Below are 18,189 nucleotides of genomic sequence, written 5' to 3'. Positions count from 1 at the left end.
GCGGTCACCCACTAAGGTTAGAGGAGAGGAAGTTTCACAACCAGCAAAGGCTGGGGTTCTTTACAGTAAGGGCAGTCAAAATATGGAATTCATTGCCAGAGAAGGTTGTGATGGCAGATTCAATAGATATGTTTAAGAAAGGGTTAGACAAATTTTTAAAAGTTTAAAAAGTGTATCCAGGGATACAACCGTTAATTAAAATGAAGGATAGTACTGGATTATAGGGTAAAAATAGGACTGCAATATTGGGTCTGGGGGGATTTTCACCATTGAAACAGATTGGCGGTTGCTTACTCTGGATCAATTTCAAATATAAGTGCAGGATGGCAGGAGATCCAAAATATGTTGAACTTGATGGACTGGTGTCTTTTTTCAACCTCATCAACTATGTTACTATGTAAAATGTCAGCTGGAATCACGAAGGTTCACACAAAATGTAGTTTTTATGGGGGCAGTTCAAAGAGCCCGAATGCAGGCATGCTCCTTGTGTAAGGCAGATAATTTAGGTGGATTTACGCAAAATAAAGTGTTCTGTTCTCCCACAGATTTTCTACTTTGCAAATATAAGCATGATTGGGAGGGGCAAAATGTGACAGGAATGCAAGAGAAACACTGGTGGTATGTCATTTCAGACTAGAAAACATGTGGGCGCACAGAGCATTGTACTTTGCAGAAAGGCACTTAATTGGCCCCTTCACATATAACAACAACAAAAGAATGGGCACACTTTCTGCTTTCTGGAAATGCCCCTGTAACAATACTTTGATTGACCTTTTGCAGGTTCAGCTGGAATTGTACATGATGGAAAATTATCACTTCAAAATCCTGCTACTACTTTTATCGTCTTCATTAATTTAATATTTTCTATCAAAATTTCCCTGCCAATACACCCTCTTTACCTTCTTGTATCTCATTCAAAAATCTCATCTCATACACCAGTCTTCACAAAAAAGCAGGTGTAGAGACCACTTTGGCACTTATGTAAATTATCGCTGGTGTATATGCTTGATTGTGAGGGGCATTGTGCATACAGAATTGTAGCCATTATCAACACTTATTCATATAGCACCATTAATTCTGCAGCACTGTATAGAGAACTCACTCACAACAGTCCCTGGCCCAACGGAGCTTACAGTCTAAATTCCCTAACACACACAGACAGTCAAGGGTCAATTTGATGAGAGCCAATGAACCAACTAGTATGTTTTTGGTGTGTGGGAGGAAACTGGAGCACCTGAAGTAAACCCATGCAGACATGGTTGTAAAAGAAATAATTTGTAGTTTTCATTTAGTAGGGTGGGGATACATGAAGTTTGATGCATAGCATATGTTCTGGGGACCCACCACTTTGGAAAAGTGTAAAAACATTTCTGATACTCTGTCATGTATTATGTTCTCTTATTTAACAGACACAGTTTAAGTGTTGCAAGTATAATTTCCATATCACATATAAACTTCCCAAATCCAAGCAGCGTTATATTTTGACACTTTCCAAATTCTCCAAAACTGATGCAAAGTGATTGATAACAAAAAACAAGAACAGGTACGTGGGGATAACTTACCTTTAGTTCTTGTTTCCTAACTGGCATTCCAAAAGCAGCAATAGAAAAACAATACTTAATATACTTCTCTACAATTGAAACCAAACATAACACAAGCTCAATAATTTAAGTGTGGGAAGGTTTGCACATTTATATAATATATCTACACACACTTAATACATTAATACCGGCACTTAAAATTGTAATCATGATTTCTAGGCACTGCAGACCATTTCCAGCACTGACATCAGGGTAAGTCTCTCCGCAGGTATTGATGGAAGGATGGAATCAAATGCGTGAATATTCCATACAATATATTTTTATATATTTGTCAATGCAACCATTTTACAGGCAAGGAACTGTTTATTTCTGTTGGGACGATAGAATTAGAGCCAGCACATTAAGCACCAAGGCTACCTCTACTTTTCTAGTCCTTATGAACAGTACCTGCAGTGGCTGGTTTTCGGAGACCTGGTTGGTTTTGGAAAGAGCCCACATTTCCTTTACTTGATAAAAGGCGTAAGCGAGAGAGACCCATGGGGAGGAAGTTATTCCCCATGCTGGCCGGTTAACATCTTCTTGCTCCTCCTGGTGCTTTGTCTTTTTAGTTGGAAGTTTGACTTGAATAGCAGGCATGATGTTCTCCGAATGCTGTGGTACCAGGTCGATAGTTGCTATGGGAACTGGGCTGGAGGGAACAGGGATTCTTTCTGCCAGCATTGATGCATCTGCAATAAAACCGTGATGTCATTAAAAAAACCAAAAAAAAAACCACAGACTTAAATAGACTACAAAATCTTAGGTATAAAAAGGTAGCAGAAACTCTCTTGCTAACCTTCGGAACACCACTAAGTACTTAAATTTTAACAATGTCTACCGGCAAATATTAATTTTTACAACAGTAACCTGCTTTTTGCTTTAAGTTACTACGTACAAAGAGGACAAATTAATTTAACATAAGAGAGTGGCAAAGCTAATCACAAAGGGGCGGATGCAAAGTGGGACATACTCCAGTTTGCATAGTGTATCTTGCGTGAAATTGCTCTGAGCATGACCAGAAAGTGGGAGCATGCATGTGTGCTGTGCAGATATGCACAATTTCAGCACTTACACCAGCAGATGCCAGAAGGACGGGAAGGGTGGGGAGAAAAGAAGTGATCTAATGTCGGCCGAGTAAAGTAAAGGCAGGTTTTATGCAAATGCGGCTCCAGCTGACCTGCAGAAACACGCATATGCGTCTGGAAAGAGGTGTGTTTTGCACCTGCACTAGGGCAGGTGCAAATACTCGCTGATGGTGCTGACTTTTTGTAAACCAGGCATATATGCTCCTAATCTAGAAATGTGCACATATCTTCATTTAGGTGTATATATGCTACTTTTTGTGGGGGGGGGGGGGATTTACTCTAAAGAATAATTTACTCCTATTTTGCAACCAACTCGGCATCAGCCCCAAATAATCCTACTACTTCTACTATTCTCATGCAATATGAAATTACAGTAGAACAAAGTTACAAGAGCAGTACAATATACCTAGCCTGGAATAGGTAACACATATAGGCCTGAAGCTCAACTGAACGTGCCAATTCTAAAAAGAAAACACTGCAAAAAAAACCCACTACAATCATGACACCTTATAAAACACAAATATAAAAGTTATAATAATAATTTTATCTATATAACACTTTTTTCTAAATAGGACACAAAGCACTTTATGTTTGCAAAATAAATACACATGATAAAATAAACATTAAATATTAACATAATTCATAAAACAGAGCTAATCATGGCTATTATGGAATCAGGTTAGTAATAAAATGCAGGCGTACACAGGTAAGTCGAGTCTGGTTTTGAAGATTCCAAGAGAAGAGGCCACTTGGACTGTGAAAGGCAGTGTGTTCCAAAGAGTAGTAGCTGAAAAGCAAAAAAGCTTGGCCTGTATTAATTATAGGAGACTTTTAAGTACTGTTAGGAGTACTTTGTCTGTAGATCGAAGTGAGCGAGTGTGAGCTTAGAGATTCAGAAGCTGCTTCAAATATCTAGGACCCTGCTAATATATGGCTTTGAATGTCAATACGCCAATCTTGAACTAGATTTATCACCTTACAGACAGTGAAGGGAATAGAGAACAGAGTTGGTTAGTTATCAGCTACAAGTGGTCGTACCCTATTTTTGGAAGACAGAAGTAGAGTGCATTGCATTCGGCCTAGGCGTGAGGACACAATTGCATGTATGAGTGTTATTCTGGTAATATTCCTTCAATGAATGAATGAGCAAAAGACAGGTACAGCCAAGCATCATCTATAATGCAGTGATAACCCAGGCCAGGTCGTCTGATTATTTCACACAATCGTAGTAGGACTGGATCACTCATGATATAAATTTATTTAAAGGAAATAGTGCAGCATGCTTATTTATATAATTGCAAATGTACTTTTTTTGATATTGTAAAAGAGATATCTTTATTTCTGAGACTAGAGGAAGAAATTCGTTTGTTTTATTTTTGCTAGAAAAAATGCATGATTTCTGAGGTATATATCTGATACAATAAGTCTTTGTGGAGGAAGTCTTTTGTGTATTGTGATGTGGAGAAATTACTTTTTTCGGGGTTTTGTACCTTTCTTGGGGAATGTGTGAAGAAAGAACCCATGTTAATCTCATGTTAATTACACCTTTTGAAGTGTGAGAGTCTAGCACCTGAAAGCACAGGAAGGTTTAATTAGACTGCTGTTAGATTTCCTGTGTCCAAAATAAGATGCAGAAAATCACAGCAAGTTTTAGGATATCACAGATAAGTGTAAATATTGTTAGCTTTGCATTACATGTAAATCCATGTTTTGGAAAACATATTGTATCTTGATACTAAAACAAATTGCATCCCGATTCTAAAACTAGCTCAGACCTCAGTGGGTTGCCTTACCATATGAAACTGTGTCCAAATCTGTATAAAAAGCACTGAATTGTATTGAAAATTGTTCTTCTCGTTCCATCCGACCTGCTCACCGGTACCTTCAACCAGAGTGAGCAAATAAACATCACTTGCATCAAAGACCTGCTTGGAAACTTCTGTATTCCTGTGACCTACAGATTAGACCCAAAATCAAATCTGTTCCCGGCTGTTTCTGAGGTTTGGACCTAGCATCCAGTACCACACTACTCTGTCCGCTCCCAGCAGCTCTGGCCAGTGTGATAGGCCAAGGGATCCATCCACAGCAACCCTGATCCATAGGAAGAGGTCAGGGGTACTAACCCATGGGCACACTAACAGCGTCAGTTATCCAGAAGAATCACGGTTCTGGATGTCGGTAAAGTAATCCAGTTGTGGTGGCATTTGTAAGCCCCTCCTACTGCAGTGAGGGGCCACATTTGGGATAACAAAAGGGAACGGTGGCAAACAGACAGGGTGGCATAGATGGTCCATCCTGTCACAGGTAGCATGTACACAGCAAATAAAAGGGATATAAAACAGAGCCCCCCTGTAAAACTCTGCAAGTAAGGGGCTCTTGTGCAGATCTGTGTAATACTGAATAAACTCATGGCCTGTCCGTGAGAAACGAATTGAACCAGCTAAATCCTATCATTTAGTACACAGAAATTCTTCAGGCACTATTAAAATCCCATGGTTCACGATATCAAGTGTTGCAGAGAGGTCAAAGAGGATTAAGATGGTACAATTGAGACTATGGTCCCGACAAAAAATCTCTCTTTAGCTGCAGTGGCTAAATTAATCCCCAACTTAAATCTCAGTCTATGGGTATCAAACGGGATAGCTTAATTTACAAATTTACTAGACAATCAGAGTCTACTATCTTTTACACAAATAATGGAAAGATTTCATCTCCCCTTACAGGAATTTTATAAATATCTGCAGCTCAGACACTGGTTCAATTCTCTTCCCAGACTAGGTCTACCCATTTCGACACCACCGCCCTTGCTGTTCACTAAATTAACAATAGGAGATAATAAAGCCAGCATTACCTTCTGGTACCACTATACCCTCCCCTCTACATCAGAAAATAAATCTAAGATACAATTGCAGTGGGAATCTGACCTTCAGCTAGAGTTGGAAAGTGAAGAATGGGAAGCCATTTTAAAAAATTCGTTCCGAATGTCCAAATGTATAAATCACACAGAAATGATGATTAATTAATAGATTGTATCTTACCCTAACTAGACTTCATAAAATGTGGCCCTCCCAGTCGAGACTTTGCTGGCAGCAATATAATATACCGAGTGACTTGATGCATATATTCTGGAACTGTCCCCATGTACAGTCGTTCTGGGTACAAATCTTCCAGTTAGCCAATAAGGTTACTGGGCAAAATCTCTCTCCTATCCCGGAGGTCGCCTTACTACAGCATTACCCCCCCCCACCCATTTCTACCATATGCTAAATATGTCTTTAGTCATATTCTGACTGCCGCATGAGCTTCCATAGCTCAAATTTGGAAGTCACCACAGATACCCTTGATACCTAAAGTAGTGGTCAAGGTGCAATTCAGCTTAGAAATGGAGACATGTAGAGAGTGGGGATGCCCTATTGCACTGCCCCCTCATCCCGGATAATGAAATGGTTTAGCTGGCATGTGTATGTTACGGAAGGAGAGGGAGCGCCTCCAGATCAAACAGATTCTAATTTGCTACCTGTATCACCTCCACTGAGCGAAGTTCCCCAATGTTCCCATTAGTAGTTCCTTTATGCCTGCCTGATCAGGGTAACTCTCACAAATTGGGAAGGAACCAACTGGGTTTCCCTCCCTCATGTGCTCAATGTGGTTTAGAGGCAGAATTGTTTAATGTGTTCCCTCCCACTATGTACCCCCTCCTACCCTTCCCTTTTTTGTTTTGTCTCCTTCTCTTACCGCCATCCCTTTCTACTTTCTGTACCCCATAATTTTTGGAAAATTAATAATAAAATACTATTGAAGTAAAAAAAAAAAAAATATATGGTACAATTGCCTGTCTCTCATTATTATTGTTTATTATTATTATTATTGTAGATTTGTAAGGCACCACAGTGCTCTGCAGCGCCATACAGTAGGGAAGACAAGGACATACATAAAACAGGACATAGGCAAAACAAGAACAGACAAGGCAGACAAAATGAATGGACACATGAAAACAAAGGGTATGGAGGACCCTGCTCATTAGAGAGCTTAGATTCTAAAGGGAAGAGGGCACGGCTGAAACAAGAGGAGCGAGTGTGGCTCAGAGTTGAGATTGGGATAGTTGTGAGGGTGCATTAGTGTGAATAGTGTAATCGAGGATAGGGTAACCTGTAAAAAAGAGATGGGTTTTCAAAGAGCATCTAAAGATTTGAAGGTTTAAAGATTTCTCTTGCCACCAGAAGGTCATTAAGTACTTTTGTTCCTGAATCGTGACTTGAATGGATAATATATACTGTATCATGGGTTGACAGACTGGTTTCCAGTTGGGTTGCAACCACTTTCTCAATAGCTTGGTATAGAAATGGAAGTTTTGATGAGGCACGCAGTATGGTTGTAAAGAAGTTTCGGTTTTTTTTTGGTTTTTTTTTTAAGAAAAGGGTCTAACAACTGCTGCCTTTAGTGGTTCAGTAAAATGGCTGTCTCCAAAATAATATTTAACTATTTCAAAAAATAATGGATCAATTACATCAACACATCCTATTAGGTGTGTTGGGTCTGGGTCCAGATCACAAGTGGTGGGACGTTACCCTAGGGTAATTTTAACAATGTTTTCTACACGCAGAGGTCAAAGCTGTTCCCAAGCCAGTTAACCAACATTTGCAAGCCTGGAACCTTGGCACTCGTTTCATAGTACTGTTGGGATCTCAGCTTGGATGGACGCTACCTTTATCAGCAAAGAACTTGTACCTCAAACTCACTGCACTTTGAAACCTGATGCAGCCCTCCACTAGTCAGACATGCTTATCTGCAAGAGCCTTTCCATTGTACGGAAAAGCTGATCTGGTCCATTGCTTGCTGTCATAATCTCAACTTTACAGAAACTCTGACTTATTACGGGTGATTGTGGCTAGTATTTTTCGGTATTCATGATTCATTTTGGCATATACTCTACCCAGACCAGTCTTCTGCCATTAGATTTCAAACCTGCAACTACTCTTCTTCAGCTCCTCAACACTGGTGTCAAACCAAAATATAGGAACAAAATATCTATTGCAGCTATCACATCCCTATTATTGTAGTTGACAAGAGAACAATGATTCTCACAGGCACCAATTAAATCAAGAGAGATCAAAGCCTGCATAGTAATGTCCCTTATTGGAAGATGCCTAGTCATCTCCATAGGTGAAGTTTTATTTTGGGGGATTACGACTGAGAAACAAATGGGGTAGTGGTCTGACCAAGTAACTGGATTTAGGGACTTCTAACAGAATCAAGTGATTGGTGTGTGACCACTTTTCTGAGTAGCAGAGGGAATAACTTGTGTGAGGCCAAAGCATTCATTGTGCAAACAGTTTGACCAAGGTGTGAGAGTTTATCATCTACCCACACATTGAAATCCCACAGGATAAGCCATCTTTGATGCTTCAGGACTAGACCAGCAACAATGTCTGCAATTTCTTGCAGAAATATCTTCCCATCTCCAGGGGAGGTAGATAAGAATGGCTCTGAAACACAAACCTGTAGCACTCTGTCAGCAATACACTCAAATGAATGCATTATTCCCACTGAGTGGGCTCTAAGTTGATATATGTTTAAAGCAGACTGCCACTCCACTTCCCCCGCGGTTCTGTCTTGAGTTGTGGATCACCGAGTAATGGCTGTGATGCACCTTCCAAAACACGGGCTGCATTTTCTTCTAGCAATGTCTCAGTAATACATACTAGATCTGATGGCTTAATAAGGTCAGCAATTGTGGCAGTCCCGTTTATTATAAATCCGGAATTACAGTGCTATATATCTGTATATCCAGTGAGGGGTCTCTGGGATGTGGTCACGCAGGGATAACTCAAGTGTTCTGTTCTGTTCCTCCCTTTTAGACAACAGTGCCGTCTCCTCTTTAGAAATGGAGGTGAGCAAGAGGGCAAGGGACTTAACGCACAAATGGAACTGTAGATGTTTTGCCTATCAAAGGATAATGTAGCTGCAAAGCTAGCAACTGAAATGTTACAAAACTCATACTCAGAAATTGCACAAAATGCTTTTTCTCTCTGTGAAATTCAGACCACTAGTAGTTAATTGACTAAAGTTTAATTAAGTAAATTGGCTTTAATGTTTGTCTGTGCCTGTTGTGGTAGGGAAATTGCATTATAAGCTTCGCTGGAGCAGGGATGGAGGTGAATGAACAAATGTTCTCTGACTGTAAGCGCTATGTTGCAACACATAAATAAAAGAATAAATAACAACTTGCATTTTATTTTCCCAGTAAGAACAAATTACACAAAAAAAAAATAAGTTGACAATGAATAGAACAATTTTATGTTCTAAAATATACCTTCTTCCTTTTGAGAAACTGCTACCCACTGGATCAAAGCAAAGAGCAGGAGAATCACCAGAGAAGCCATTCCAATCCCCCTGAATGTTTCTGCAGCACCTGAAAAAAAAAACCAACAACACACAACCTATAAGTCTTCCATTTAGAAAAAGATCCACGTACACTACAGAAATATCTAAGCAAGTATAGGAGGTATTCCATGTTTCTGGTGTCCTCACTGCAAACCAGAAATACTGAATGTGTCCTTTGAAATATGAAAAACAAGCTACTGCATGAGCACTTTGGCTTTACAGGCGACTTTCCACTAACCTTTGCATAGCAGTGGCTTTCCGAGGCAGGAAATATTTATTTGGTTACAAAAATGGAGACCTTGCACAGACAACATGAAAGACAAAAGTAAATCCTCCTAGTAAAAATTAATTGCTTTTATAAAAAAATAAAAAATAAAAAATAATCTATAAATTTGACGTTTCTACAGCAACCCTGATCAATCAGAAGAGGTCAGGAGTACCAGGCCAGGTACACCACAGCAAGGGGTCCATTAGCAGCATCAGTTACCTAGAAGAAACCCGGTACTGAACCCCAGTAAGGAGTCCAGTGGTGGCAGCATTTGCAAACCCTTCCTACTGCTGCAAGAGGGCGCATGTGGGATAAAAAAAGGGGAACGATGTCAAAGTAAGCCCAGTCGGTTCCCCGCAACAGCAGACAGGGTGGCATAGGCGGTCCACAGGGCCATCTTAAGAACATTATGGGCCCCTCGGGCAAAGCAGTGCACCGGGGCCCCTATATATAATATATATATATATATATATATATATATATATATATATATATATATATATATATATATATATATATATATATATAGATGTATAGAGATACAGATATAGATATAGATATATAGAGATAGAGATAGATAGATGTACTTGTTCTGTGACCCTTGAAGGTTTTGTTTGCAGGTTTTTTCTTTTGCAGGATTATTTATTCTAATTAAGAGCCCTGCCTATGGGGCCCCCTTGCCCGTGGGGCCCCTGGGCACCTGCCCATCGTGCCCAATGGAAAAGATGGCCCTGGCGGTCCATCCTGTCACAGATTTCTGGTGATAGCAGTGGGATAACCCCAGGCGACTTTTCGTGCACCAGTCAGGAGAACAGAGTTATTCAGGAGAGGAATAACTGCAGCCAGGAGAACGCACAGGATGTCGAAAGTACAGTAAAATGTCCAAGGTGGACCTTGAGATACTGTGCCAAGCAAAGAAGTTAGAGATTCTTTACACATCGACTAGGAGCAAAATGAAAAAAGGCACTGAGAGCCTGGGATGCGCAGTACGAGCCAGCAGTTGAGGAAGCGGACTGCTAGTGACCGGGAGGAGACGTTAACGCCAAGCCTAGAGGTAACTGCAGTAACATCCCAAAACACAGCACCTGTTTCCAGCAACAGTCCCCTCCTAGAGTGAACCAGTGATGCAAGTTCAACAGTGTGCTGAGGGTAACTTTTCTATACTAATGCAGCAGCTGGGGTCCCTGGGAGACAAAACAACTGAAGCGGAGCGGTTGCTTATCATCCAGTTGTGGGGCAAATGGTGGGCACCGCCTCCTGCTGCAGTCCGTGAACAGTCATCTGCTGTACCCAGATTGGCATCTCTTCACTTTACTAAATTTGATGACACTGTTGGAGATATTGATGGACATTTGCAGGTGTTTTGAAATGTTCCCACGCTACAAGGTCGTGTAGTGGAAGCTTATTGCGGAGTGGCCCCAAAGAACTATGCGGACTACGATGTGGAAAAACGGGCCCTCCTTAAGCGCTATGTTATTACCCCAGAGACCTACCAGCAGAGTTTTCGGGACTTGGCTAAAAGCAACCATATCAGCCATGAGAAATTTGACGACCAGTTGCGGCAGTAGAAGAATGAATGGATCTGAAACCAAGTCCTGGGAGGAATCAATAAATTTGATTTGCAGAGAACAATTTTACTGCCGATGTGCGCCAGACGTGAAGGAGTGGGTATTGGACCATAGCCCAGCAACCTTGGAAAAAGCAGCCCAGTTGGCGGATCAGTATGTGGCAGGGACGCCACACTGGCAGTAGCACCAGGTGAACAGCCAACCCCGAAGGACTGTACAATCAGGGGGACACCCCTCTTCGACTCACCCCCAAAAGCAAGCACCTAACCCTTTGGGTACCATTTGCCAGCCACCGCTCCGTCATGTCCCTGGGAGTTAAAAAGAGACCAACAGAGTCCATTATGGAGTGAAAGTGCTACAACTGCGGAAACACCGGTCATTTAAGGATGGACTGACCCACAGCACCAGTACCCCAGAGTCGTACCCCTAACCCGAGTCCTGGGGAGCGGCTCACTTGCTTAACTGGCGAAGGTGAGCCATTAGAAACTGTATCCACCGCTGCTAGCCCAACAGAGTGTGGCATGTCTGAAGTTGAGTCAGCGGAGAGTCACTTGTTTGTCCAAAAGACCCCCAAAATACATGTGGAGCAACCTGCAGCCGGTCCAAGTGGGACCCCTGTAGGGAGAACGACTGAGACACTCAGGGTCATCCATAACTGTAGTGAGCCCCCATCTTATTGATCCTGCTGCAGTATTGCAGGGTCGCACTGCCAAAGCTACTGTGGCAGATGGACTGGAAAGGAAGTGCCTGTCACAAAGGTGTATCTGGACTGGGGAGATGGCCAGGAGCTGCGAGATGTTGACGCTATGGATGGCCTCCCAACTGACGTGATTTTAGGCAACGATTTTGGGGGTAGAATTGTGACCGCATTTCTCAACTGTATTACCTGGAGCCAAGCTGCCCGACTACAGACTTAAAGATTTACACCTGCACAACCCAACCCAGAGGAAAAGACTGCCTCTGCTATTTCTTCAGGAAACAGACAGCCTTTTGCCTCTGGAATGACTACATCCCCTAGCAACGCGGAGGATGTTGTCTCTTGCCAACCTGATCTTGTGGGGGTACCCGGTGATGTTCCTGTCCATAGCAATATGCCAGCTCCAGCGGTGAGAATAGCAGACCACAGTGACCCCCCCTTTGACTGACCCTAGTCACCCCAACAGACTCCCCCTGCAGTGTATCCTGACTTAGACGATAGTGAGGGCCACAGGGAAGAGTTCAGAGCAGTGCAGCCCTCTGATCCCTCACTGGAAGGCATGAGGCGCCAAGCTGGCTGCGACCTTCCAGCGATGGCAGTGTGGAGTGTGAACTGGCATAATGGGTTGTTGTACCGTGTAGCTAGAAAGGTAGATGGGGATAGAACTGTCTGGGAACAAGTTCAACTGGTGGTACCACTGGGCTTTCTCAAGCAACTAATGTCAGTTGCCCATGAAATCCCTATGGCGGGACACCAGGGCAGAGATCGAAAACTGAAGTGCTTGACACCAGAACTTTTTCTGGCCTGGAATGTCGGACGACGGCCAGGCCTACTGCAAGTCTTGTTATGTGTGTCAGCATCTCGGGCGCTCCAGTGCTCGTGCTCCCCTCAGGTCCTTGCCAATAATTGAAGAAACTTTTCAGCTAGAGGCCGGTCCCAATATGGGACCGGCCTGGGGGGCAAATGCCCCCCTGCCCCCCAGCCCAGCCTGGCCCTAGCTGTGGCCCTTTGCGACTCAGTTCAGAAGGATGCCAGATCGGACTTCCTTGGTGATGCACCATGTGGAACTGGTGAGCATAGGCCAGTTAGGCTACCCACTTATCAGGTCTCAGCAGAGGCCAAGGAAAGCATATACAAGGAGGTACAGGAAATGCTTAAGCTCCGGTTGATCCAGCCTCATTCTGGATTCAGCAGCTGTGGTGGAAGGAGGTGGATACCTGTGCTGTGAGTTGCAGAGCGATACCTGGGGTGCAGCCCAGGAATGATGCTGGATCCTGGGGAAGAGGAGGAGGCGATTCCCCAGGCTTTGGGGGCTAGCCCAGGCCCAGAGACCAGGAAGCAATTCTGTGGGGAAAAAAATGGAGGCGAGTCCCCAGGCTTTGGGGCCTAGCCCAGGCCCAGTTCCAGATCAGCCTGGCTTTACAAATTTGGCATTGGGAATTAAGCAGATGGATGTTACCCAGTCTGAAAAAGCAAAAGGCCTCTGCAGCCAGTTACAAAGTGCTAACGAAGGCCCAGATGATCCAGTACATTCTGAGGATTTGGAACCTGTTTCCCTGAGTATAATAACAGGTGAATTGCTGAATGATGACAGCAAAAAGCAAGAAAATCTTAGAAAAGGACAAATTGATTGAGGATGCTGTTTGTGATCCCCAGAAGCAGTATCATGATATAGACAGTGGTTTGGAAACCACAGAATGCCATCTAGGACAAGAAAAAGCAACTCCAGATTGTGTAGGAGAAAGTTATTCCATACAGCAAAGGGTTAATGCTTCATCCGAATCAGAGGAGAGTGAAATAGAAGGTGGAGATATCAGTGAACAAATTCAATGTCTGGATATTGAAATTGCAAAGCTGAAAAAGCTGATTATAACAAAAAAAAGGAAAAGGAACAGTGCATACAGCAGAGACCGTATACCTTTCACAAAGGAAATAAAAGCGTTGGAGTTAAAAATGAAACGTGATTGCCTGACTGCATTACAGGAGATGTTGCAGAAAGCTGACTCTTCAAGTGATAAAGAAGAATTGTCTGTGCAACTACCGGCAAATCTGCCTACTGATGCCTGTATTGACACTGCAACAGATCCCCTATATGACTGCATTCGTGCCTTGGAAAATGACCAGCTGATGAAGGAGCCGCGGGAGTCTGGTAAGAAGGCGGGGGGGGGGGGGGGGGGGGGGGGGCTACGAGTTCGGCGGCAGGTCATTCTGTCGGACTGGCGACCTCTTCCCCAGCCTCAGCTCTTAATATTTTGGGGCATCCGGACTACGGCACCCTGATGGCAGAGGTCATGGCTCAGGTGGATGGGGCAATGCCGAGTAATAATCCGGCAGTAGTGGACATTGTAGGAGGTCAGAGTACACCTGTATTGTGTAATAATTCAGTGGACCCGGAAGTTGTGAGCGGTTGCCAGGCAACCACTTCTAATATTGGAGAAACTGTACTTCTGGTTGCTAGGGACAACAGCATATGTGATCCTTTGCTGAAACGGTCTGGTGAGCGTGGAAAACTTAAATTGTTGAATAGGGACACTTTGTCTCCTGTCCAAATGCAAATTGTGGAATCTATTTATGGGCCGCTTGCTGTTACTGAGGGTTCTAGGGCAGCGCTGGTTGTCATGGAAACAGTGGTTAAAACTAATCCTGGTATATTAGCCCCAGTAGTTGCGAGTGTGGGAGGAAAGCAGGAAACAAACAAAAGTATTTCTATTGTGCCTAAAATGAATGTGCAAGATATAGGTATGTCCCCTGCAACACTGGGATCAGGGGAGGTAGCAGCAGCAATTACAGTCCCAGTGCCCGGTACAGCATCATATACTGTTGGAGTGGATATCCAGTCTGTGTCATCTACTGTGTCAGGGATAGAAAAGGGAACGTCAGCAGCCACTGATAAAACACCTGGTGTTATATCATATGCTGGTGTAGTGTATGGTCAGTCTGTGTCATCTGCTGCACTAGGGGTAAGACTGGGGGCATCAATAGCCTCAGGCCAAACATTAGGCAGGACATCATACGCTGGCATATTAGCTGATGACTAAGTGTGGGCATTGTGGAGGCCTGGGGCATGAGACGCGGCAATGTAATCTCTGTGGTGAAATAGGGCACCCCTTTAGCCGTTGTCCCCAGGCTTTCCACAATGAGGGTGAAATTCCGGATGGTGAACTGGCTCAGGTTGCAGAATTAGTAGAGGCAGAGACAAAAACTTCTATTGTTCAACTGGCACCTGATTCTGCTCCGATGAAACCTGTTCCTGCACCGAGGAGAGTACGGTCAGTGACTGTGGTGGAGAAAGCAGTAGAGGAGCCATTTATAGTCCCAAAGAAGAAGGGTAAGAAAGGGGGAGGAGGGAGCTTAGAAAAAGGGGAATTGATTGTGGAAAATAAATTCCTTGTTCTTTCAAGCGATGAGGAAGCGGAAGGGGATGTGGTGAGGCAGGTGGATGGGAGTTTAATACTTAGACCTAAGGTAATGAAAAGAAAAAGCAAGCTCAAGTTAACAACCCAATGTGAACCAAGTATCATATACAAAAAAACAAAGGACAAAAGTAGAAATAAAAAAGTGGATTCTCTGGTGGGTAAAGATTTCTTGAAGCCATCTGCAAGTTTTAAAGGTAAATCCACTAAGTGTGGAAGAGTTAGCCTCTCAGTGTTCTTCCCCCCCCCTGCCCCCTTCTCAGGTGTTCCGACCTTCTTTGGTGGCCCCAGTTACTACCTCTCCCCCTGAGAAAATTGAATTCCCGGCCCTAACTTCTTCCCTGTTAGCCAACCCCCCTTCAGTCCCTATAGATCCCGGTCCTTCGGATCCTTTAGTCCCTATCCCCTCAGGTAATTTTGGGGTAAACAGGGCGATATCTTATGTTTTTGAGTCTTCAGGAGAGGAGGATGTAGAAATTTCCCTCTCTGACAGTGAGAATGTCCCTTCGGGCGTAAGTGTAAAGAGATGGGGTTCATCACTCCACCAAACGGGCAAAATAGTAGTAGTCTGGGTCCTACTTGTATAACTCAGAAGGATGGCTTCCCAGCCTTTAAGGTTTGCCACAATTAATGTGGCATCCATTCTGTCCGAACGAGCTCGTTACATGGCCTTTGATTTTTTCAGCACGGTTGAGGCTGATTTTTTTTATTTTTGCAAGAGACCAGAATAGATCGGCTTGCTGACCTACATAAAGCTAAGAGAGAGTGGAGGTGTGGGCCTTCATACTGGTCTCTCTTGCGGCCGAGCCGTACGGTGGGGTGGCGGTTCTTTTTACCGACATGATAACTGTCCAACGAGTTATAGAGCTCCAAGTAGGTAGATGTATGATTTTGGATGTCAACCTGAGAGGACACGACCTGAGGTTGATCAACATCTATGGTCCTCAAACCAAATGAGAAAGGAAGTGTCTTTTCAGGGAGATAAAGCCATATCTTTTTTCGGCCCGGCAGATAGTCTTTGGTGGTGACTTTAACACTATTATTAGGACCAAAGACAGGGAAGGTTCAAGGGCTTCTCTCGGCTATGATTCCATTTTTCTAGTTAGTATGACGAGGCAGGCGGGTCTGGTGGATGTGCATGTTCGCCATTTCCCAGACCTCACGGGTTTCACTTATTATAGAGGTAGCTGGAGGTCTAGGATAGATAGGTTTTTTGTTAAGGAGAGCTCGAAAACTTTGGCTCCAGAGCTAAAGCTGGTAGAGTTCTCTGATCACGTTTACCTTAGTGTATCCTTGAATGCCTCAGAGACTCTTCAGAAAGGTAGGGGCCTTTGGCGCCTGAACTCTAAGCTCCTAGAGGAAGAGGAGATAAGACAGTCCTTTAGAGACTTCTTTGAATCCCAAGAGACGCTTTTGGAGGCAGGTTGGAGTAGGTCAGAGCGGTGGGAGATATTTAAAATGAGGACCCGGGGTTTCTTCCTTGACCTGGTAGCTAGAAACAACTTGCTAAGAGAAAATACCTATTCAGCATTAAGAAGGAAACTTGGATTCCTGATCTCTGAACAGGGAGATGGTGGGGAAATCTCCAGAGTGAAGGCTCAGATGAGAGAGGTGCAATATGACCTGTTTGCTTCCTTGGTTCTGGAGAGGGATTACTGGAAGTACCACTCGCCTGACCCTTACATTAACTGCAGGAAATCGGTAGATATGAAAGAGGTGAGGGGCCTGTACGATGCTGGGTGTGTCCTCAGAGAAAACAGGGAGGGCATCCTTGGTGTTGTGCAGTCTTCCTACTTTGATCTCTTATCTGAGAAATCACTAGACAGAGAGAAGATGGACCATTTTCTGAAGGAGACACCTGGTCTTGAGGATCTCAGCAGTTCGCTTGAGTCTTTGGGCAGCGAGATAACAGCGGATGAAGTCAGAATGGCCATAGACGAGTTGTCTAAAAAGAAGTCTCCAGGGCCGGATGGCTTTACCTCTAAGATCTTTGTGGACATTCTGGCTCCACGCCTTGTGGAGGTTTTTAATGAGAGCCTCGAGAGAGGTTTATTACCTCCCTCCATGAGGGTTTGCACACTTATTTTGCTGTCCAAAGGGAAGGATCAGTCGCATATTGAGAACTGGCGTCCCATAGCCCTTCTCAATGCCTATAGAAAGATTTTGGCAAAGGTACTTTTTAATAGACTGATGCAGATCTCCGGTCAAATGCTTTCCCCCTCACAGCATTGCACTGTGAAAGGCAGAAGTACCTTCAGTGCTGTCCTGGGGGTCTGGGAGGCCATTGAGCGGTGTCGGGCTGAGAAGTGGGGAAAGTATCTTTTAGCTCTGGATCAGTCAAAGGCCTTTGACAGGGTGGATCTCGAGTACCTGTGGGCTCTACTTCTGAGGTATGGTCTTCCAGTGCGGATGGTGAATTGGCTTCGTACTATTTACAAACAGACCGAGAACTTCCCCTTGTGAATGGTTGGGTAGGTCCCTCCTTTGTGGTCAACTCTGGAGTAAGGCAGGGTTGCCCCCTGAGCCCCCTCTTGTATGTGTTTGCAATAGATCCTTTCATTCGAAGGATTGAAGGCGGCTCGATAGGAGGGGTGCTGTTGGGTCCGGAGTGTCCTTTGAAGGTGGTGGCCTACGCGGACGATGTCACTGTCGTCTTGTCGAGTCCTGCGGAAGCAATGGAGGTAGCAACTCTGGTCTGCAGTTACTCCGAGGCCAGTGGCTCGAAAGTAAACCAGGAAAAGAGTGAAGTTTTCTGGATGGGGAAGGAAGGTGGTTCCGGACAGCCTTCCCCGGGCCAGTAGTAAGATCAAAATTTTAGGAATGCAATTCGGACCTGGTGATTATGTCAAACAAAACTGGGAGATAAAACTGGAGGAATCTTCTCAGAAAGTGGAGAGCTGGAAGCTTTCTCTAAGGGAAAGAGTAGACCTTGTGAAGACCTACATGATCCCGGAGTTTCCGTACATTAGCTATGTGTGCCTTTTGCCACAGTCTTTATGGTCTAGGGTTTTTGCAGTTTTCTTCCTTTTACTTTGGGGGAATAGGCTGAACCTGATCAAGCGAACTGTGACCTACAGATCGAGGAGAGATGGTGGCCTGGGTATGGTTAACCCAGTGCTGTTCTTTCTAACAACTTTTTTAAAGTTGCACCTCAGTAGTCTCTTTCTTGAGACTCCTCCTCAATGGGTAGGTGG

At 43.9% G+C, this 18,189-nt stretch overlaps 1 protein-coding gene across 3 annotated transcripts in view; it reads right to left on the bottom strand.

Annotated features, from left to right (window-relative positions):
- MFSD6 (major facilitator superfamily domain containing 6) overlaps nt 1–18,189 on the bottom strand; it is a 114,805-nt gene that overhangs the window by 4,786 nt on the left and 91,830 nt on the right. For 2 of the 3 annotated variants that reach the window (XM_075180049.1, XM_075180051.1), the window contains 2 exons: nt 8,979–9,077; nt 1,989–2,269 (listed from right to left, as the gene is read on the bottom strand). In XM_075180049.1, the coding sequence (XP_075036150.1) occupies nt 1,989–2,269; nt 8,979–9,077 (380 nt within the window). Of the gene's footprint in view, nt 1–1,562; nt 1,583–1,988; nt 2,270–8,978; nt 9,078–18,189 lie in introns of all 3 variants that reach the window. The other variant, XM_075180050.1, reaches the window with a different exon arrangement.

The sequence above is a fragment of the Mixophyes fleayi genome, chromosome 7, assembly GCF_038048845.1.
Source record: "Mixophyes fleayi isolate aMixFle1 chromosome 7, aMixFle1.hap1, whole genome shotgun sequence".
Lineage (NCBI taxonomy): Eukaryota > Metazoa > Chordata > Amphibia > Anura > Limnodynastidae > Mixophyes > Mixophyes fleayi.
This window is presented reverse-complemented; position numbering and strand designations above follow the sequence as displayed.